We start from the raw sequence: 24118 nt of genomic DNA, 5'->3' as shown, positions 1-24118 counted from the left end.
TCTACATAGTTTAGCACAGATAACTTGATAATTACCCACAATTACCATAATCCATTGCGCTCCTACATGTCCGGTCTGTTTCTTCTACGCCTGCTATATAAGAGACAGAAGAATGTGCTATCAGGTGGGATACTTAGAGAGCAGTTGCTTTGCGAGGTATTTTTACCTGAAAATACATGATCTAAGTAATTGGTAGTTGGTATTCAGCAGTCATAAAAGTATGCCTTATTTACTTTGAAGAACGAGTAAAATAGTGATTTTTGGCAGACAGCATAGGCAGCAGCTCTATAGAGATGAGATGACTTGGAATGAAATAATAAAGTCATTGTATAAAACAAATGTGATATACACAACAACTGAAATATTTGATTAAAGTAAAGCCATTTTAATAACTGAATCAGTAATGAGCAGTCACTATCATCATGCGACTCGGATGAATAGTTTTATTCTTTGTTGTTACCGCATTTAACCTCCATAATGCATTTAATGTTCAAAATCGTGATTGTTTTTTGAAAAATCGAACCAAAACCGAATCGACCTCAAAAAGAACTAATCGTTCAGCACGAGTCATCTACAAAGGCCAGGGAGATTTTTAGGATAAAAATATATGGAATAAAGCTAAGCCCAGGCAAAATCCTAGAGGAAAACCTGGTTCAGTCTGCTTTCCATCAGACACTTGGAGACAAATTCATCTTTCAGCAGGGCAATCACCTAAAACACAAGACCAAATCTACACTGGAGTTGCTTACCAAGAGGACAGTGAATGGCCTGTAGTAGTTATGGTTTTGACTAAAATCGGCTTGAAAATCTATGGCAAGAATGGCTGTCTAGCAATGATGAACAACCAGCTTGATAGAGCTTGAAGAAACGTTTTAAGAATAATAAGGAAATATCATAGAATCCAGGTGTGCAAAGCTCTTAGAGACGTACCCAGAAAGACTCACAGCTGTAATGGCTGCCAAAGGTGATTCTAACATGTATTGACTTTGGGGTGTGAATACTTATGTAAATGAGATATTGCTCTAATTCATTATTAATACATATGGGGTATTGTGTGTAGATGGGTGAGAAAAACCCCTATTTAATCCATTTTGACTTCAGGCTGCAACACAACAACATGTGGAAGTCCACAGGTGAATACTTTCTGAAGGAACTGATAACAGTTGTTTAAACTGTATTATATGGGTGCTCCTCGATCAAACGTGGTCTGGCAACAATATTATTTAACTGTGAGTGATGTCACTCAACATGCCACTGTCCCATGTCCCCGTCTGTCTACAGGTGAAGAAGATGGCAGTGGAGAAGCAGGGGAGTCAGACATGGATGGGCAGTGTGAGAAGACCAGACACCCAGCTATAGGGCCAGAGGATTGGGATGGACCAAGTAAGTTTACGTCATTTCTCTCTCTCTCTGGTGGTCGTCGTCTGGTTGTCCGGCAGATATCTGACATCCCTCAACCAGAAAGCCGGATTTCAATCAGGAAGTGCCTTTTTTTAATGACATCTAATGACATATTTTGCCCGCTGGGAATGGAATGCACCTCGTAGGATGAGTGCTTTCAAATCTACCAGAGAGGGAAAGAGCAAAGCACATGAGGTATAAACCGCAAAAGTCTCTAAAGTTGGGATAAAATGTGGTTCCTAACAACAATAGATGAAAAACTGGGAAAAGTGATGTGGGGAGCTGAATGAGTATATTATCATTATTATAAGTTAACTTACCAGTGTTGAATGGGTGGGTGAAATTGCTTTGCTCTTAATCTTATGGTATATGTGCTTGAACATAGAATGAAACCCCGGAAGAAAGCTTAGAATGAAAAAAATGTACTATATTTATTTTCTCTTTGAACATCTCATTTTACCATGCAGACTCCCCTTGCTGTTCTTCACAAGAGTTTCGAAAAAATGGTTGTATCTTGTTTTTTTGTTCGTCTTAAAAGTCACTTCATCAAAGTGATGGATAATACGTCGAACAAGATAGCAACACAGCAATTACTGTTGAGGGTGTTACATCCACATTGCTGAACACACAAAATATCATTCCCTTCTAATGCATATGACCTTAAGAATTTATTGCAGCAGGTACATACGTTTATAAAAGTGGGATTTGGACAAGTTATGCTGGTGCTGAAGCCCCCTGCGGTGTGTATTTTATACTGACAGTGAATCAGTGTTATCGGCCCCTATCAGATAATGCATTTATCATTAAATTTTACATTTGCATTTAAATCTGAGGAAGGAAATGAGCATTGCTGGTTAAAGATTAGAGAGGCTGACAGTAATAAAACATCACTGTGATCAGTCAGGAGACAGGGCTGAGGGGGTCAGCGCTCAACTATGGGGGCCACCATGACAAAAAGACAGCAGGCATCACATGACGAAGAGAAGGCCCTTTGGGCCGGGGGAAAATGCTGAGCTTAAAAATACTGCTGTCTTTGAAAGGGAGATAGGATGGGATGGGAGCTCTGACTGGCTGTAATTATACACTGATCTCTCTCTGTCTCTATTCTCTCTCTCTCGCTCTCTGGACATCTCTCTTTCTCTCTCTCTCTCTCTGTCCTTAGCCGTCAGAATATTGAGAATTACAGACTCATAACAGAACACTGACTGCTGGACTGACTGGGGGTTGGGGGTGTTCAATTGGGAGAAAAACGTTTCTCCTACCTAACTGAACTACCTGACTGAACTTGTCCAATACTAATAGAGATTTCAGTTTACCTTTGGCAAACATTTTGATACAGTGTGCCCTAATGAACATGACCCTGGATTGTCTGCCTCATACTTACTCCAGAAACATGACTTCAGATGAGATAGCACTATTGTCTCATGGACCCCTCCTACATACAGGCATGTATCTATCTACCTGGTCAAAGCCCCAAGGACCCATACTCATACAGTGCCTTGCGAAAGTATTCGGCCCCCTTGAACTTTGCGACCTTTTGCCACATTTCAGGCTTCAAACATAAAGATATAAAACTGTATTTTTTTGTGAAGAATCAACAACAAGTGGGACACAATCATGAAGTGGAACGACATTTATTGGATATTTCAATTTCTTTAACAAATCAAAAACGGAAAAATTGGGCGTGCAAAATTATTAGCCCCTTTACTTTCAGTGCAGCAAACTCTCTCCAGAAGTTCAGTGAGGATCTCTGAATGATCCAATGTTGACCTAAATGACTAATGATGATAAATACAATCCACCTGTGTGTAATCAAGTCTCCGTATAAATGCACCTGCACTGTGATAGTCTCAGAGGTCCATTAAAAGCGCAGAGAGCATCATGAAGAACAAGGAACACACCAGGCAGGTCCGAGATACTGTTGTGAAGAAGTTTAAAACCGGATTTGGATACAAAAAGATTTCCCAAGCTTTAAACATCCCAAGGAGCACTGTGCAAGCGATAATATTGAAATGGAAGGAGTATCAGACCACTGCAAATCTACCAATACCTGGCCGTCCCTCTAAACTTTCAGCTCATACAAGGAGAAGACTGATCAGAGATGCAGCCAAGAGGCCCATGATCACTCTGGATGAACTGCAGAGATCTACAGCTGAGGTGGGAGACTCTGTCCATAGGACAACAATCAGTCGTATATTGCACAAATCTGGCCTTTATGGAAGAGTGGCAAGAAGAAAGCCATTTCTTAAAGATATCCATAAAAAGTGTTGTTTAAAGTTTGCCACAAGCCACCTGGGAGACACACCAAACATGTGGAAGAAGGTGCTCTGGTCAGATGAAACCAAAATTGAACTTTTTGGCAACAATGCAAAACGTTATGTTTGGCGTAAAAGCAACACAGCTCATCTCCCTGAACACACCATCCCCACTGTCAAACATGGTGGTGGCAGCATCATGGTTTGGGCCTGCTTTTCTTCAGCAGGGACAGGGAAGATGGTTAAAATTGATGGGAAGATGGATGGAGCCAAATACAGGACCATTCTGGAAGAAAACCTGATGGAGTCTGCAAAAGACCTGAGACTGGGACGGAGATTTGTCTTCCAACAAGACAATGATCCAAAACATAAAGCAAAATCTACAATGGAATGGTTCAAAAATAAACATATCCAGGTGTTAGAATGGTCAAGTCAAAGTCCAGACCTGAATCCAATCGAGAATCTGTGGAAAGAACTGAAAACTGCTGTTCACAAATGCTCTCCATCCAACCTCACTGAGCTCGAGCTGTTTTGCAAGGAGGATGTGCAAAACTGATAGAGACATACCCCAAGCGACTTACAGCTGTAATCGCAGCAAAAGGTGGCGCTACAAAGTATTAACTTAAGGGGGCTGAATCATTTTGCACGCCCAATTTTTCAGTTTTTGATTTGTTAAAAAAGTTTGAAATATCCAATAAATGTCGTTCCACTTCATGATTGTGTCCCACTTGTTGTTGATTCTTCACAAAAAAAATACAGTTTTATATCTTTATGTTTGAAGCCTGAAATGTGGCAAAAGGTCGCAAAGTTCAAGGGGGCCGAATACTTTCGCAAGGCACTGTATATGTTAGTATATCATCATTACTACACTTAAGGTGCACTCCCTCTCAGTTCCAGGTAGTCTCATTAGTATTTCTTAAGATCCTTTATGATCTACTAGTCCATGAGAGAGACATAGTTTCAGAGCCGGATGTGGCTGGCACTCCTTCTTTTGTCTTTGTGGGCAGTGGGCGAGAAATGAATGTTTGAGCATAATAATGCCATTCACTATCCCATCACGCCTGCCATGAAAGGTCATTTCCCTTTTTAATTTTTCCCATTGTGTTGGAAAAGTCAGATGGGCATGTTATAATTTGAATAAAGAGGGAAATCAGACAATCAGATACGAACATTTTGAAATTACATGGCTTCCTGTTCAAAGAGATTAAAAGCAAATGTATTTAGTTTGAGACTGTCTACGCTGTAATCTCTTTGTAAATGTTCAGATAGTGGTAGCATTCAAACTCTTTGTTATTTCTTGGCTTAAGTTTAAGCAGGTGCGATAAAGATCAGCACCGGATCATTTTGAATCACTCAGTGTGTGTGTCTGAATAGGATGTATAATGGCTGTTGCGTCCTCACCTGTCTTTGGTGCTCCTATTCAAACACCCTGGACATGTTCCTCTGTCGATAAAATGACTAAAGCAGCTAACAGTACATTCTCTAATTGATCTTTTCATCTTTATGTACCGTGTAAGGATGAACACATATCAAGTGTTGTAATATAGTCGTTTAGAAGACTCTTTTATCCAAAGTTACTTACAGAACAGTTGACACGGACAGTGACACGTTTATGTGGCCCTTGTAGGAATCGAACCAACAACATTGGTGTTTTCCAGCACCATGCTAACCCACAGCCATTGGAACTACTACTTTTCCAGTGTTCCTTCCTGTATAGTATGCCAGTAGAACCATGTGACTCATTAATCTGATGGGTGTTCTGCCTCTGAAGTCAGTTCTCTCATAGAACGGAGAACACCCAGGGAGTTCTCAATATAACCATGTCATCCCTGAAGCAATCAGCACAGAGATCTGCTGTTTCATGTTCATTTGGCGTCATGGATATTTGAAATCCATGTATAATGATGGGAGATAACCCTGACTGTGAAATACCACTGTTCTTCACTCATTCCCATGGACTACTTTGTCTCCGATACAGATCTGTCGCTGTTCCTCAAGGCTAAATGAGAGTGGCGGGTTTTAGCTAGCTTCTAATGAACTTCTGCACATTCTAATCTACTGGTCTGCTCTGATGAGACACACCCCCGTGAAAAGACAAGGAAACTCAGTTAGCTTCACAGGAGGCTCTCTCTCGTTGCTTCTCGTGTGGTTTTGTCTCGTTACTGTACAGAGTAAAACGTTCTCCCTACGTTTGTAGGAATGCAGTTGTTAGCTTAGGCTTACATGGCTGATTAAGCAGACACTGTGATGTATATCTGTAAACATAATGTAATCTTCCATCTCATGTTAGCATGATACCATGTCATTTTACTGTTCAAATGAACTAAACAACACGCTGCCTCTATTTGTACTAAGTAAGATACATCTGACAAACAGTCTTACTTGAAGATAATGTGTCCAAGATTGCACCAGCAGCTGGGTGAGAAGGTTTATGAAGGAAACAGGGGCAGGGAAGGAGAAGGGAGGAGAGCACTAAACACAAACAGGTGAGCGGAAGTGATGATCACCTTGCCCATAATTCTTTCTGCTTGACTGGTCTGGAACAGGCACAGCCCTGTCCACCTACCCTTCGCTCTGTGCCAGCTGGGCATGAGCCACGGTCGACAGGTTGGGGTCAGCTGAAGGAGTGGCCCTCCGAGACGATGTCCGACGGTCAGACAGGAACAGAGCCCTCCCCTCCATCCCCTTCATCAAGTCATCAAAAGCTGCACAGCAAAACATGTCTGTCCTCAGATGAAGACTCCAGTAGTCTCACAGTTTTTACTCCAGCCCACCTTTGAGTGTGTGCCGATGGCGATGTTTCAGGTTTTATGCACATATGTCACGCGAGGAGAATTTGTAGAGCAGATGGCCACGATACCGTGGCAGGTGCCTCTACAAATGTTTGCCATCGCTGTGCTGCTATTTATATCACTGTGAAACGCAGTCACAAATGTTTGAGGACGGAGGAACGGACAGAGGGACCACTGGCCCTCTTTGTTGAGAGTCAGAATGAACCAAACGAATGAAACCAAAACAAACAGATTAGGGTTGACAGATGTAGGATCTTAATTTGAGTATACTGATCCTACATCGGTGTACCCCAGGCGATACTGACCTGAATGCGTCAGGACAAACTTTTTTGCCGACACAGTGTAATACAGCAGATGCAGTGTAGTAGGTTTGTTGTCCAAATGGGATATAAAGAAAGCTATGAATTCCCCCGTACACCTTCATGTTTGTGGCGACATAATTATAGCACACAATGAGGTAACTGTGAGAGGACCCCAGTCCGCAGGCTGGGGCAGCACAATTCCTATACAGACCCTTGTCATCACGCCTCTAGAAGACGCCATCCTGAACACACACACACACACGGTTAATGAGAGTTCTTCTGGCACCTGACAAGTTCTGCACGGCAACAGTGCATTTTTAATTCTGACTCTGAAGTCCATTAATTGAGGATGTGGTAAGGAAGGAGGGAGGAAGGGGTGCTGGAATGAGAGAAAGAGACAAACGGAGTGCACAGATGCAGATTAGGGCTGCAGAAGATGAGGGTGGAAAAGGGATTTAATGCTAGGATGGATTAGAGAAATCCTTGTAACAATGTTAAATAATTATAGTTCCAGTCGAGATCAAAGCACCATTGATTGAACCCCTCAAGCCTTCAGCACACAGAGTCTTGGAAAGCAGAGATTGGTAAACTAGTGCTCAGACCACTCCGACTGCTCCGGTTAAATTGGATTGGAAATATTAGGATGTAGATGAATCCTTCAGGAGGAGTTTGCAGAGCTTTTGAATGCCGGAAATGTAGCTCGCAAAACCCATTTGAATGGTTTGATACAGATGTAGGATCTTAATTTGACCCAGTTTACTACAGCAGGAAAATAATCCTGCAGCAACAGGAAATGTGAATTATCATGGGATTAGAATTAATGGACATTATTGTAGGGGTTGATACGTTTTTCTTAAAGGAAAATCAAGTCTGACATTTGAAAATGGAAATTACAAACTTCAGAAGCCTTATTAAACCTCAAATACATGATACATGACAAGTTTTACATTTCCTGCATTGCAGGACAATTCTCCTGCAACAGGGTATTAAAATGAAGATCATACGTCTGTAGAACTGCCTGTCTGGGCAGAATGATCGTAAGACCAGGGTGTAGCAACCACCTTGTCTGTAGAACTGCCTGTCTGGGCAGAATGATCATAAGACCAGGGTGTAGCAACCACCTCGTCTGTAGAACTGCCTGTCTGGGCAGAATGATCATAAGACCAGGGTGTAGCAACCACCTCATCTGTAGAACTGCCTGTCTGGGCAGAATGATCATACGACCAGGGTGTAGCAACCACCTCGTCTGTAGAACTGCCTGTCTGGGCAGAATGATCATAAGACCAGGGTGTAGCAACCACCTCGTCTGTAGAACTGCCTGTCTGGGCAGAATGATCATAAGACCAGGGTGTAGCAACCACCTCATCGGATAGATACATACAGTACCTAAAGCATTTTAAGTAGACTTACAGACGTAGTCTGGACTTTTATTTCAGCAAAGTAGAAAACTGAGGAGACTCGTTCAAGTTGTTTTTTCCTCAAATCAACATATTTGGACGTGCATCATAGAGATTCTCTCTCAAAAGGATGTTTTATCTTTCCCAGTGGTTTTATTCAAAGCTTTTTATCAAGTATTGGAAAAATAATGATGAGATTTCAGATGAAACTCTGAAGAACAGCTAGGAACTTTGGGAATGAAAACATGGAAATTAAACTGCAATCTCAGCACTCATTTTCACATCAAGGTTTTTCTGAAATTGTGGGCCATCCCTGGCCCAGAGCATGCCGTGAATGTGTGGTGAACATCTAACCTGGTACTCCACACTGCAAAATAGAAACTTGCTATGCTCTCTCTACTTCACACTACATTCACTTCCTCACACACACACATACATGTGAAGCCCACACACACACACACACACACACACACACACACACACACACACACACACACACATACTATGAAAAGAATGTTTGATTGTGTTGATTAAATATGCAACAAGAGATTAGAGAAATCTCTTCACTCATATGCTGCATTTTTTTCATGCAAATGTACTCACTGATCCGATATACTGTACTAAGAGGATTTATGGCAAAACTTCATGGTTGTTAGTTATATCATCTAAAATAGGACTGAATTAAATTGCTGTTAATATCATTCTAGGTATTTTGAGTAATAGTTTTCTTAGGTACAGTATGTTGGCTGCAACAGTGTCCTTAAAATAGTCAAAAGATATTGATTGACAGATTTTTCAAGATAATCACTATATCATTGGAAAATCACATCTTCATTTTCAGTGTTTCTTATTTCATGGCAGAATTGAATGAGAATGAAAGCTGTTGTAGTAAATATGAAGCTGAACACAGTTGCTGGCTGTGATTCTGCCCTGGGGGACTTGGTTCTCAATGCTGCCTTCTTTCTTTAACACTCTGAATATGTTTGTTCTGCAATGATTACACCCTCTGAGTCTTCCACTTATTTGGAGAAGTATCACTTAATCGGGTGAATATGTGATTTGTGTATTTAAAATGTGCATGGAGATGTTTCGTGAGAGTTATTTGAGAGGATGTTAGACTATGAGTTACTCAACTGAAACTTACAGGAAGTTGAATCCCTCTGCACTCCATAGGATTTCATTTTGCTGTAAATATATAAACTATATTTGTCTGTCTTTCTCAGTGCTGCTCCTCCATGATTCATTGAGAGTTCAACAGAATCTTACTGAGTAGCTGCTCTGGGTCATATTTTATGTACATATATTTGCGCTATTTATGGTAACTTTTTGTTTTAATTCAGTTTGAAAACAGAGCACCTCAAGTCATCAATGCATATGGTTTGGCTATGGGAATGTAAATCTTAAGCTTCACCCTCTGTCTCTCTCTCTCTCTCTCTCTCACTCACACACACACACACACACACACACACACAGTATTGATATCAGAGCAGTGGCCCTGCCTCTCAGACAGTGTGTGTGGTGATGAACTGCTGTGTCTGGCTTGGCCTCCTGGTCACGCCAATTCCAGCTGGGTTTTGTGTGAAGTTGGGGGGGCGGGCACTGGTTGTCAACTGAATTAAAATACCAAATAATAGTAATAATAATGATAATAAAAAGTTAATAAAAAACGCATGTTCCTTCCTGATTGTGAGTGTTGTGGTATTCAATTATGCAATTTTCATTGGCATATTAATCATCTTTTCAACAAACAAGCCGGCGTTAATTAAAGCAAAGCTTGGATAAAGACGTGTTGCCGGATCATCACTCCGTTTATCACCGTGCACAGACCCGCAGTTAAGTCAATTCTGGCTGTGGGATGAATTTCAATGTTCTCCTCGCTCTTTCCTCTGTGTGTGTGTGTGTTTGTGTATAGTTGTGTATGTATTATGTGTAGTGTGTGTGGTGTGTGTGTGTGTGTGTGTGTGTGTGTGTGTGTGTGTGTGTGTGTGTGTGTGTGTGTGTGTGTGTGTGTGTGTGTGTGTGGTTTCTCACTTGTTTGTGCCATTGTCTTGAGGGAGGGCCAGTAACACTGCATGTCAGAGTGGGAGAGGCTGAATATGTTAGTTGTGACTCATTTAAAGTTGTCTTGGTTACCTATTTATTGGAAAGAATGGAAACAAATGACAGGCTACAGCTTTAACCTCACTACCTCCGTATTACAGTTATGATTATACTGCATTATACTATTGAAAAAACATCAGTTATTTGTAATTATTGACACGACAATATATAATTTGAGTGTTGGTTCCTAGCTTGTCTCATTGGAAGGAGAATGGAGATGATTGAGAATCTGTGGAGAGATATACTTGTCCTAATCACAGCTCACTGATCAGCTGCCATTCGTTAACAACCCAGAGAAACCCTGGTGATGTGATGTGAGGAGCCAGAGCCATGCAAACACTTGAGTCAGTCAGTCAGTCAGTGGGCCACCAGAAAAGAGCTCCATCAGCCAGCCATCTGACTGTAGACATGTTGCTTGTCCTCGTCCCCGGCTCCTCCGATGTGGAGCAACTTTATCAGTGCCAGCCGCTCACCCACTTGCTAAACTGGAGGGCCAGCCGCCTCTTAACTTAAACATAAGATCTTTGTGGTTTGAAGCACTCGGCTGCACCGCGCACAATGAGAATCTGAAAGGCAAACAAGACTCCAGTGTCGATGTTGCCCATCACAAAATCACCACACCACCACCACATGGAAAAGAAAAAAACGTCTGTTTCTGCTGTGTCAGCTCGATACTAAATGCACTCAAACAGACTGCTGCACTGGAGCGAGATTCCCTCTCAAGGAAGCAAAATAAAAGAGAGAGAGAGAGAGAGAGAGGGGGAGAGAGAGAGAGAGAGAGAGAGAGAGAGAGAGAGAGAGAGAGAGAGAGAGAAAGAGAGAGAGAGAGAGAGAGAGAGAGAGTCAAAAACCTCCACATGACAATGCCGGAGAAAAGTCAGAACATTTTCCGCCGAAAGATGGGCCATTTCCAAATCCTCGTGCCCTATCAGACAAATTAAAGTAAATCAAGCATGAAATGAAGCAGAAGAGCCCGGAGATAAGGCTCCTTTAAGTCGTTTACAGATTAGGATAGAGAGAGAGGTGCATCTGGTCTCTGGCAGTGAAGGAGGCTAGTTTCTCATTTCACAATAGCAGTCTGTGTATAGGATTACTCTCCCCTGTCACTGACATGGGAAGCAGTGGGGGAAAAGCCATCCACAAAATGTTGCTAAATATGTCCCTAATGTCTCCAACGTACCAAACTTCACTTGTCTCCCATCTGAACGGGGGTATTATGTTATAGCATGTCATGGAAGTGAGTAGTAATCCGATTGTGATTATTATTTATTTTGTGATGTGTATTTTGTCTAATTTGTCAATTAGATGTGTTGTTATTTGGGGTACCTTCTATTCTCAATAGTCTTTCCACCACCATGTGACTTAAAATGTACATGTGATTCAGGATTGGCTAGAGCGGATCACATGACTGTGGCAGTCACTTCCTCTGTCCACACTGAGCATGTCTGAAGTCAGGTTGGAGAGAATTCGACAGTCTTCAATCACCACACTGTATGTTCAAAAGGTGCATATGTGCAGAATGTATTTATTTCACTTTAAATTGAACAAACTGCACTATTACTGTAAATAAAAGATCCAGTTACTGTTACAGTGTATAATTGCCTCGCAAAATATGATTTCTGTTCTATTATTTGTTTTATTTCTTGTTATTTGTTTTATTTCTTGTATTGAATTCCTTTTATGAATTATCTGACATGTGTTGTATCCATTTTTCTTTTCCTTTCTGTTCCATACGTCCTTCTGCCAGGAGTCATTTTATGGTAATAGATCCTACAGTACAGTGCAGTATGTCTGATGTAAATCATTTTGAGACTGGATTGTAATCAGAAAGCGAGTCGGGTGATTTTAAAACCTGTGATGCTCACTCACCTTAACCATCACTTCAACTCAGTGATGCCGTGCTCTACCCGCTGAGCTACAGAGGATCATCTCTAGACTATATAGACCTCATGTACTATACAACACCTATACTCCCATTTCCCCTGAAAACACACACACACACACAGAGAGAGAGAGAGAGAGAGACACACACACACACACACCAACAGTAGGTGCATGGCTCTTTGATGCCGCCCGTAGTGGGCTTGGTGGATTTTGTTTCACTCGTCACATGTATCCTTTCTGGCGGTGATGAGCGGTGGGCTTGGCTGCTATACCCAGTCTGCTCTGAGAGAGACAAGGAGCTGGCCTCATCAGCGGGTAGTTGCTCTCTAAAAGCGCCACCTTGACCTTCCCAGCCCAAGTCTTAGGTTTATCCTCTTTATCACACTATCTCCAGGCATTTAAAAAATACTCCTGAAACTGGATGATTTAACCCGCTTTTACGCTGTTCACATCAAAACTGGATGGAGAAAAAGCTTAATCCATCTTATCTGTTGACTGTCAAACTGCTCCGGCTAAAACCTACTCACAAAAGACAACTAGGTCACCCAGGAAAAACAGAATTCCTGTTTACGGAAAGTTTGAAATCTGGTAATTGACTTGGGGAAGAGGTTTCAGGAGCTCTTTGAAATACTCCAGTCTGTAACTGAAGTGTTAAATTCAATCCCATAGGTAACAGTTACTACGGTAAATATGTTTGCTACTATAGCCTTGTTTGCTTGATTTATTTTCATCAATGTATTTTCCCCTCTTAGAACTGAATATATATATATATATATTTATTTATTAATGAAAGCACGTGTTCTAAACTTCACTAGTTTTGTTCATAAAATTCTGTAAAGCTTTTGTGTTTTAGCAGGCATCCAACCGGTCATAGAGGTATGTGAATGGTTAACTTATAAACATATAGAATCGAATAGAAACAATTATTCAGTCCACCTGACAGGCTAAATAGGAGTGATATCCTTCTGATGCTTCTCAACATGTAAAACAATCAAATCAACAACAAAAAATGTGGTGTCCTCTAGATGTTGTTTGAGATATCTGTGTGAGGAGACTTTCATCCTTTGAAGTTTTCCTGTCTTGTTTTACCAGCTATCAATAGACAGTGTGGCACTTGTATAAGATGGATGTGTTGGAGATTGTTGTCTGTATGCTTACTGCTAACTTCACTAGGCTTTTGATCAAACTGAGGACTTGACAACTGGCATATTCCTATAGTTCAATGATAGCATACCGCCTCAGTGTTTACGTCAATTATATACATCAGAGACAAGTTCTCAGTAGATGTTAGATGTATTTCCTGTTCATATTACAGTTCTCTGATTTCCCTCTTGTGATTAAATGGGATCTAAACAGCAACAATATATTATAATTTCAACCTGCCAGAGTCAATAGAAGGGGTTATACCCTGGTCCTATCCTTTGTGTCAGGGCTAAAATCACAGACAGTATCTATATCTATGGCTAAAATGCCCTAATCTCTATGGCCTGTTTAACTTTTTCCCCAACAAACCCTTGCCTGTCTTGTGGGCCTCAAAACAAACCTGACCTATAGGAGTGTCCTCAAAACAAACCTGACCTATAGGAGTGTCCTCAAAACAAATCTGACCTATAGGAGTGTCCTCAAAACAAACCTGACCTATAGGCGTGTCCTCAAAACAAACCTGACCTATAGGAGTGTCCTCAAAACAAATCTGACCTATAGGAGTGTCCTCAAAACAAACCTGACCTATAGGCGTGTCCTCAAAACAAACCTGACCTATAGGAGTGTCCTCAAAACAAACCTGACCTATAGGAGTGTCCTCAAAACAAGGCTGATCGATACACCTCCTTTTCAAACGTTTCTATGGGCACAGCCAAACAACGGAAGTGATGGATTCGACTTCCGCTTTATTTGCCTGAGTAAATTATTTGAAAAAGTTCATTTATAGAGTATAAAAGTCAAGTAAATAAGTGTATGTGTAATTTTATATTTATTTAATTCAAGTTCGCTAACGTTAGCTAGACGTACTAGTAGGATAGTTTTGTTGTGAGAATAACGTTAGCTAGACGTACTAGTAGGATAGTTTTGTTGTGAGAATAACGTTAGCTAGACGTACTAGTGGGATAGTTTTGTTGTGAGAATAACGTTAACTAGACGTACTAGTGGGATAGTTTTGTTGTGAGAATAACGTTAGCTAGACGTACTAGTAGGGTAGTTTTGTTGTGAGAATAACGTTAGCTAGACGTACTAGTGGGATAGTTTTGTTGTGAGAATAACGTTAGCTAGACGTACTAGTGGGATAGTTTTGTTGTGAGAATAACGTTAGCTAGTACTAGTAGGATAGTTTTGTTGTGAGAATAACGTTAACTAGCGTACTAGTGGGATAGTTTTGTTGTGAGAATAACGTTAGCTAGTACTAGTGGGATAGTTTTGTTGTGAGAATAACGTTAACTAGACGTACTAGTGGGATAGTTTTGTTGTGAGAATAACGTTAGCTAGACGTACTAGTAGGGTAGTTTTGTTGTGAGAATAACGTTAGCTAGACGTACTAGTGGGATAGTTTTGTTGTGAGAATAACGTTAGCTAGACGTACTAGTGGGATAGTTTTGTTGTGAGAATAACGTTAGCTAGACGTACTAGTAGGATAGTTTTGTTGTGAGAATAACGTTAGCTAGACGTACTAGTGGGATAGTTTTGTTGTGAGAATAACGTTAGTTGTGTTGTGGCAGAGTTAAGGCCACCAATCCAATAAAGATAACTATAATAATAAACTATAGGCTACATAACTTGAAAACGTTGGTGAGCATCCACACTAGAGGAACGTTTATAGTTGATCGTTTTACAGTCCTACGCCTGTCAATCAACTGATCCACACATTCTACTGCATGCAGACTATTAATAAGGTGTTAACACAAGACCACAGGTCTCTAACACAGAGATACTGGTTTAGAACATTCCGTGCTTCCAGGGTGGGTTCATTTTCATAGTCACAACTGAAAATAATACTTTGATGTACATGTAATCCTACTGGAAAATAATATAGTAACTTGTGTTCTAAATGTAGCAATTCAACAACATGCGCTGTTTACCCTGCACATCTTTTACAGCACGTCATTGCCTCGTTGCTCAAGTGGTTTGTAAGTGATTTCAATTCTTCTAATGGTTGTCAATTCGTTTGTGTCTAATTTTTCACTGTGCTCATCTCTGTCTGTCCTGTGCAACTATTTGCATCAGTGCAACAATGTTATCACAACCGGCCAAAAGTGGCCACACCAATGCACATTCTTTCCTCAACTTTCCTGGCATGCATTTTCTACGCTGTATGCCTGTTTTACGTTCATCAATTAGCAAGGGCAAGCCTGCTTCTTTCCCTGAATGGGCTATAAGGCCTAGTATAAAACATGATCAAAATAAATGTCCTATAGATTTTGTAGCCTATAGCTTTTCCTGGGATTTCACTAGAAGAGGAGTCTTGCGTCCGAGGCTTATAGCCTATTGCGCACAAAACAAGGCTGACCTATAAGAGTGTCCTCAAAACAAGGCTTACCTATAGGCTCTGGTCTCAAAACAAGGCTGACCTATAGCAGTGTCCTCAAAACAAGGCTTACCTATAGGAGTGTCCTCAAAACAAGGCTGACCTATAAGAGTGTCCTCAAAACAAGGCTTACCTATAGGCTCCGGTCTCAAAACAAGGCTGACCAGGCCTCCCGGGTGGCGCAGTGGTTAAGGGCGATGTACTGCAGCACCAGCTGTGCCACCAGAGACTCTGGGTTCGCACCCAGGCCGGCCGCGACCGGGAGGTTCGTGGGGCGACGCACAATTGGCCCAGCGTTGTCCGGGTTAGGGAGGGCTTGGCCGGTAGGGATATCCTTGTCTCATCGTGCACCAGCGACTCCTGTGGCGGGCCAGGCGCAGTGCACGCTAACCAAGGTTGCCAGGTGCACAATGTTTCCTCCGACACATTGGATGTGCGCTGTGTTAAGAAGCAGTGCGTCTTGGTTGGGTTGTGTATCGGAGGACGCATGACTTTCAACCTTCGTCTCTCCCGAGCCCGTACGGGAGTTGTAGCGATGAGACAAGATAGTAGCTACTAACGCAATTGGATACCACGAAATTGGGGAGACAAAGGGGTAAAAAAAACACACAAAAAAACAAAACAAGGCTGACCTATAGCAGTGTCCTCAAAACAAGGCTGACCTATTGGCTCTGTCCTCAAAACAAGGCTGACCTATAGGAGTGTCATCAAAACAAGGCTGACCTATAGCAGTGTCCTCAAAACAAGGCTGACCTATAGCAGTGTCCTCAAAACAAGGCTGACCTATTGGCTCTGTCCTCAAAACAAGGCTGACCTATAGCAGTGTCCTCAAAACAAGGCTGACCTATAGCAGTGTCCTCAAAACAAGGCTGACCTATTGGCTCTGTCCTCAAAACAAGGCTGACCTATAGGAGTGTCATCAAAACAAGACTGACCTATAGCAGTGTCCTCAAAACAAGGCTGACCTATTGGCTCTGTCCTCAAAACAAGGCTGACCTATAGGACTGTCCTCAAAACAAGGCTGACCTATAGGGGCCCTTTCCCTGCACCCCTTCGTCTTAGCCTAGCACATGCGGTTGTCTAGGAAACTTGCTCTCCCAAAATGGTCAAGTTTCCCCTCCCTCCCACTGCTCAAAAGGAGGGTGTGAGCCAGACAAGCAGGGGGTTCTCGTCTGGGAGAGGGGGAGGAGGAGGGGGAGGAGGAGGAGGAGGGGAGGAGGAGGAGGAGGAGGAGGAGGAGGAGGAGGAGGGAGGAGGAGGGGGGGAGGAGGAGGAGGGAGGAGGAGGAGGAGGGGGAGGAGGAGGAGGAGGAGGAGGAGGAGGAGGAGGAGGAGGGGAGGGGGGGGGGAGGAGGAGGACGAGGAGGAGGAGGAGGAGGAGGAGGAGGAGGAGGGAGAGGTCTATCTGTGTTTTAAAACAAGTGTCTTGCCCAGAGATAATAGTGCTGCTCTGGGTTATAAATGATGCATTTTGTTCTCTTGGACTTGATAATGGAGGTTTAGGGGAAGGGGAGGAAAGTTCATCGCTCTCTTATCAAGGCGCGCTGGCATTTCTCCTTCAGCTGTAACATGTCATATCACATCTCTGCTCCTTTAGAGATGTAGCACCTTTTGTGGAGAGATACTGTACGTTCCATTTCACCCTCTATATGCTCCATGTGGTATATTCATTTGTATCCCATTTGGCACTTCTATAACCTGTTCTGTTAGTAGCGATGGTTGTGATAGCTGCGTCTCTGAACTGACAGATATGGGGTTATTATTGAACGTTGTCACAGCAGTCTCTTACTCTACTGTACACCTCTCTACATAGATTCACATGGTTTCAATTGTTACCATTTTATGATATCTAGTGAATATCCAGTGAATTGTTGTTTTTAAGCGAAAAATATTACATTGGATTGTATTTCCTTTCCAATTGATACATTCAAGGGATAATAGGAAAGTGTTTTTATTAGTTGAAAAAATATTTAACCATGGAAATATGATTTAGGTATAAATACATATAACTAGAATATGTATAGACAACCAACGTAAGTCTTAGTTTTCAGTTGGTCACTGAACTAATATTCATGTTTTAAATCGCTACACTGTTAATCTGCAGCCACCTAACACTGTCATTTGTCATTTATGACCCTCACTGTAGAGAAATGATATTAAGTTAAATCCAAATTGGATGAAGTTCCACACCAGGAGATGTGGAGTACATTATTATATGGAGGAATATTTGAATACAAAGTCTATCCATCATCATCCACTAGGAATCCACCAGTGTTCAAACATTTATACATTGAGATTTTGTGGTAACATTTCTGTGGTAACATTCTGAGTCCCTTGAATGCCGTATTGCCATATAGAAAGGGATACTATGGTTGAGTGATTGTTTACTACTGAACCTACTGCACCCTCCATTCAGAACATACTTCACTGGCTCACATGGATCGAACTACGGTGTTACTGTATGTGGACTGTACCTATATAGATACCACTTGAATGGAGGTGAGGGCAAATGTTCTTCATTTTAAAGAACAGGTCATGTTATTGGAGATCTAATAGTGGATTTAAAAAAGAGGTGATGGGTTCAGGTTTGGGGTGTCTGCCTCGCTCTCCCTCTCTCCCACCCCTCCACCATATATTCTTTAAATCACACCAAGATGGCACCCTGCCACTGAGACACTGCTCATTAGCATTCCGAGCTATGCCAGTGAAGAGAGACGGAGAGAGAGACGATGAGGTTCCCTATTCCTCTTTCTCTCTGTCCCTCTGTCCGCATAACAGCAAAACAAACAGATGCCAGCGTGGAGCATCTTGGGTGCTATCTGAGGAGGATCTCTCCACACACAAAGGGACATTCATTGGGCTGCCAAGTATCAGTGGAGACCAGAGAGAGCAGGAACAGACCCCAGAGTCTAGCGACAGATGATGATCTTATCGAGGGGGGGGGGGACGACTCTTTAGTCACATCATCAGTTGCGTCTTGCCAAGAACTGTGGCATTTCACTATTGGGTGTTGAGCGACATTGAGGGGGACAGAGCGGGTAGGGTTTGTCAGAGCCCCCTGTACTGGAGCTCACTGAAGGCCACTCTTTCTTCAGGCCTTGTCTTTGATTTGTGAGAAAGGGTTCAATACAGTGAGTGTTTCTTTTTTACTTTGTCTTTAAGATTTATTAAGGAAATGAGCAGAGTGGGAAGGTGAGAGTTTTGACACTTGAGTTGTAGTCTCAGTACCTCCGAGAGTTTGATAAACAGTGGTCATTTTGGCTGGGCTAAAGATTTCCCAAAGGAGGCTTCTTCACTTTGACCATCCAAAATAACATAGATATCAGGGAGTATAGATTGTGTACAGACCCCATTTAGATAAAACCAGTTGTCTATTATCATAATGCATGTCTGTATATTTGTTTTCTATAGATAGTGGACTCCTAAATGCTGGTGGCAAATGGAGAGATAAAGTATGAAGGCTTATTATTTTTCAGCTAATGTTTTTGTTGAGGTCGGAGGATTGTATCTGCAACAGATGTGACACACCAGCTGGAAGCCAAGGTCCTCAGGCAACATTTGGTACGGGTCACTAACAACTGGCACACAGACACTGTATGAGGACCTCAAACCTCCAATTGAATTGTACCCCCCTCTCCCTTCTCTCTCACACACCTACTACCATCCCCCCATCTCGAACCAACCAGAGAGGAAACGAGACAGAGAGAGAGTACTTTAACCACTTGTACATCGTTACAACACTGTTACATAATATGACATTTGTAATGTCTTAATTTTTTTTGGAACATCTGTGAGTATAATGTTTACTGTTAATTTTTATTGTTTACTCCACTTTTGTATATTATCTATCTATTCCCATGCCAATAAAGCCCCTTGAATTGAATTGATTTGAGAGACTACCCGCCCGCTGGGGATGGCTGTAGCTAGCGGTCGTTGTGTCAACAGGGCTAAACAGGAACTAGCATCCAAGTGGTTAAAGGGCCTCACTCTTATCAGAGCACAGACAGAATGCATCAAGCGGTGGCTGCATGCGCTCCTTCTCCCTTGCATCGCACTAAGGGAGCCTGCTGCCTCTGATGGTGGCCAGCTGTGCTCCAATGTTGAATCATTTCTCTCTTAATGAGCTTAGCCACCTTCCACCACACCGTCAGTAACACAGTGGGCAACAGACAGAGAGGAGGAGGAGGAGAGAGATAATCATCCCAGTTCATTCTTCCACAAAATAAAGTTGTCTGGACATACAGTAGGCAGTGGTGTCATTGGTATCATACAAAAAGGAACGTTTGCAGTATTGAGATGAGAATATTACTCTAGTTTTGGCATATATTTGTACATTTATCCAACATCAAGTAATTGTTTGGGCTGTAATGTTCTTGAAATGTAGGTGTATTTTATAGCGGAGGGTGTAGCTGATGGCATCAAAAGAAAATGAAGTATTTCTGAAGAGAACTCTTCCTGACTCCAGGGTGTGATTTGACCCAGGTGTGTGTGATCTTTAGGAAACAACAACAACAACCTATTGTTAGCGTAGCCACCCCTTCAACCAATGTTGTTTATGCATGAGAAGGAGCACGTTAGATGAAAGCATTTCCATACAAACAGACTGACACAATAGCGTGTCACAGATACAAGGCTGATATTTACAGAATAGACCTCGTCTGAATAGGTCATTATATCACAGGAGTGTTATTATAAAGTTCAGTGATCATTTCACTTCACTCAACATGCATGGAATACATGCCCAGAATACTGATTAGCAACAACATCAGTGCACATCTAGGTTCAAATAAGTGTTGCAAACTAAATGTATGGTTCATACATGTGCGGTAACTAGAGTAAGAACGTATCAACTATGAGAAATACATGAATACCTTCTGGGTCTGTTTAGATTGTGCCGTACTGTATATTACATTCACTTTACAGTAACAAAGGCGGGAAGATTATGTGAAAATGTGCCTCAATAAAAGGGTGATGAGTTAGAGTCCTGAAGACAACCATAACACCTAGCTTCAGTCAGAGGGAGAGTAGACATTCACAGGAAGATAAAGCAGATAGCGCTTGAGGGGGAAATGTGCACTTGAGAGGCCTGCATGACTTTCCTCTCCCCCAGAAACCCAGCGGTGACCACGCTGCGGCCCCAATTATCATAACTATTTGATTAATCACTGTCCCAAAAAAGTACACTGAATCTAAGAGATAAGATAGCGGGAGTGTTTTAGCTAGCTGCGCTAACAGTGCTATCCTGTTACACAGTTCATTAAGTGTAGCTGTGCACAGCACTAACAAGGGGCCTAGCTTCTTCCTGGATCAATTCGCTGCCTCTCTCGCCGCCTGCCAGTCACTGAGCCTGGCCCTGCGATGTCTCACTGAGATTATCTCTAGAGAAGACACCTTTCAGGCAAAGTTACCGGCCTGTTGTTTTGACCGAGACTCAGTAGCCTCGGTTTTTCTGATGACTGCCTTGCCTGTTTCACCAACTACTTTGCAGACAGAGTTCAGTGTGTCAAATCCGAGGGCATGCTGTCCGGTCCTCTGGCAGTCTCTATGGGGGTGCCACAGGGTTCAATTCTCGGGCCGACTCTTTTCTCTGTATATATCAATGATGTTGCTCTTGCTGCGGGCGATTCCCTGATCCAACTCTACACAGACGACACCATTCTATATACTTCCGGCCCGTCCTTGGACACTGTGCTATCTAACCTCCAAACGAGCTTCAATGCCATACAACACTCCTTCCATGGCCTCCAACTGCTCTTAAACGCTAGTAAAACCAAATGCATGCTTTTCAACCGTTCGCTGCCTGCACCCGCACGCCTGACTAGCATCACCACCCTGGATGGTTCCGACCTTGAATATGTGGACATCTATAAGTACCTAGGTGTCTAGCTAGACTGTAAACTCTCCTTCCAGACTCATATCAAACATCTCCAATCGAAAATCAAATCTAGAGTCGGCTTTCTATTCCGCAACAAAGCCTCCTTCACTCACGCCGCCAAACTTACCCTAGTAAAACTGACTATCCTACCGATCCTCGACTTCGGCGATGTCATCTACAAAATTGCTTCCAACACTCTACTCAGAAAACTGGATGTAGTTTATCACAGTGCCATCCGTTTTGTCACTAAAGCACCTTATACCACCCACCACTGCGACCTGTATGCTCTAGTCGGCTGGCCCTCGCTACATATTCGTCGCCAGACCCACTGGCTCCAGGTCATCTACAAGTCCATGCTAGGTAAAAGCTCTGCCTTATCTCAGTTCACTGGTCACGATGGCAACACCCACCCGTAGCAGGCGCTCCAGCAGGTGTATCTCACTGATCATCCCAACACCTCATTTGGCTGCCTTTCGTTCCAGTTCTCTGCTGCCTGTGACTGGAACGAATTGCAAAAATCGCTGAAGTTGGAGACTTTTATCTCCCTCACCAACTTCAAACATCTGCTATCTGAGCAGCTAACCGATCGCTGCAGCTATACATAATCTATCAGTAAATAGCCCACCCATTTTTACCTACCTCATCCCCATACTGTTTTTATTCATTTACTTTTCTGCTCTTTTGCACACCAATATCTCTACCTGTACATGACCATCTGATCATTTATCACTCCAGTGTTAATCTGCAAAATTGTAATTATTCGCCTACCTCCTCATGCCTTTTGCACACAATGTATATAGACTCTCTTTTTTTTCTTTCTACTGTGTTATTGACCATTGAATTGTTTATTCCATGTGTAACTCTGTGTTGTCTGTTCACACTGCTATGCTTTATCTTGGCCAGGTCGCAGTTGTAAATGAGAACTTGTTCTCAACTAGCCTACCTGGTTAAATAAAGGTGAAAAAAATAAAAATGGTTTTGATTTGAAACCCTCCAACTGATGATGATGATGATGATGGATTCATTATTTTGGCTTTATAAGCAGACGGCTTAACCTGCACTGTTTACTGTTTTATGGACATGAGGGACTGTAGATCTATATGCATGGGGGAAAGAAATAGTAATCTCTTCATGTGCCCTTGAGCAAGGCACTTAACCTTCATTTGCTCCAGGGGTCCTGTACTACTATGGCTGACCCTGTAAAACAACACATTTCACTGCACCCATCTTGGGCATGTAACAATAAAACATATTTTTTATGGATATTATTATTTGTCCATTGTAAAAAATGATATGTATGTATAAAAAACAAAAACAAATAGCAGGACACTTCACAAGATGCCTATCACAGAAAAAGAAAGAGGAGCACTTTTGCAATGATCTTAATTAAGGACAAATTCTACAAATGACTGTGTTTTCTAGGGAACTGGAGGATTTGGCTGACTGTTTTGAGATGCTTGGGGTTTTATGACATGATGACCGTTTCGATGCTTGGTGTTTTATGACATGATGACCGTTTCGATGCTTGGTGTTTTATGACATGATGACCGTTTCGATGCTTGGTGTTTTATGACATGATGACTGTTTTGAGATGCTTGGGGTTTTATGACATGATGACCGTTTCGATGCTTGGTGTTTTATGACATGATGACCGTTTTGATGCTTGGTGTTTTATGACATGATGACCATTTCATGATGCTTTGGTGTTTTATGACATGGTGTTTTATGACATGATGACCATTTCGACGCTTGGTGTTTTATGACATGATGACCGTTTCGACGCTTGGTGTTTTATGACATGATGACCGTTTCGATGCTTGGTGTTTTATGACATGATGACCATTTCGACGCTTGGTGTTTTATGACATGATGACCGTTTCGACGCTTGGTGTTTTATGACATGATGACCGTTTCGATGCTTGGTGTTTTATGACATGATGACCGTTTCGACGCTTGGTGTTTTATGACATGATGACCGTTTCGATGCTTGGTGTTTTATGACATGATGACCGTTTCGATGCTTGGTGTTTTATGACATGATGACCATTTCGACGCTTGGTGTTTTATGACATGATGACCGTTTCGACGCTTGGTGTTTTATGACATGATGACCGTTTCGATGCTTGGTGTTTTATGACATGATGACCGTTTCGATGCTTGGTGTTTTATAGGAGAGCTGGATGCGTTCCACAAGGATGGGGAGCGTCGGATCCACAGCCGCCAGCAGCTCCCTGTGGGAACCACGTGGGGACCTTTCAACGGGAAGATCGAGATGAACATGGATGGCAGCGGCATGGTAGGTCATGCTTTTAATGTCTGTCTCTTTCTTTCACTTATTCTGTCAGAGTCACATTGTTACTGGGGCTGCTCTGGGAACATGAAAAAAAGTACAGAGAATACCATCAAATTATCTGTCACTCATTTGGTCCATAACCTAACCTTCACTTTGCTAAAAAAGTTAGTATTTTTAGTTCAACAGTCATCTGTCGTTCCTAGAGTCCTTGCCCGCCAGGCTACTAGAAGTTCCTTCCACCAATACCATACAGTGAGAGTGGGTGGGTAAAGCCTATTCTACTGGAAGGAGGAGGGAACCAAT

The 24118-nt window shown here is 42.2% G+C and overlaps 1 protein-coding gene across 1 annotated transcript in view; it reads left to right on the top strand.

Moving 5' to 3' along the window:
• Positions 1 to 24118, top strand: part of LOC112244421 (zinc finger protein ZFPM2) — a 211062-nt gene that overhangs the window by 73654 nt on the left and 113290 nt on the right. The window contains exons 3-4 of the mRNA XM_042310247.1: positions 1282 to 1383; positions 23694 to 23818. Of these exons, the coding sequence (XP_042166181.1) occupies positions 1282 to 1383; positions 23694 to 23818 (227 nt within the window). The remainder of the gene's footprint in view (positions 1 to 1281; positions 1384 to 23693; positions 23819 to 24118) is intronic.

Source organism: Oncorhynchus tshawytscha, linkage group LG03 (assembly GCF_018296145.1).
Source record: "Oncorhynchus tshawytscha isolate Ot180627B linkage group LG03, Otsh_v2.0, whole genome shotgun sequence".
Lineage (NCBI taxonomy): Eukaryota > Metazoa > Chordata > Actinopteri > Salmoniformes > Salmonidae > Oncorhynchus > Oncorhynchus tshawytscha.
Note: the sequence above shows the minus strand (reverse complement) of the source record. Positions and strands in the feature narration are given on the sequence as shown.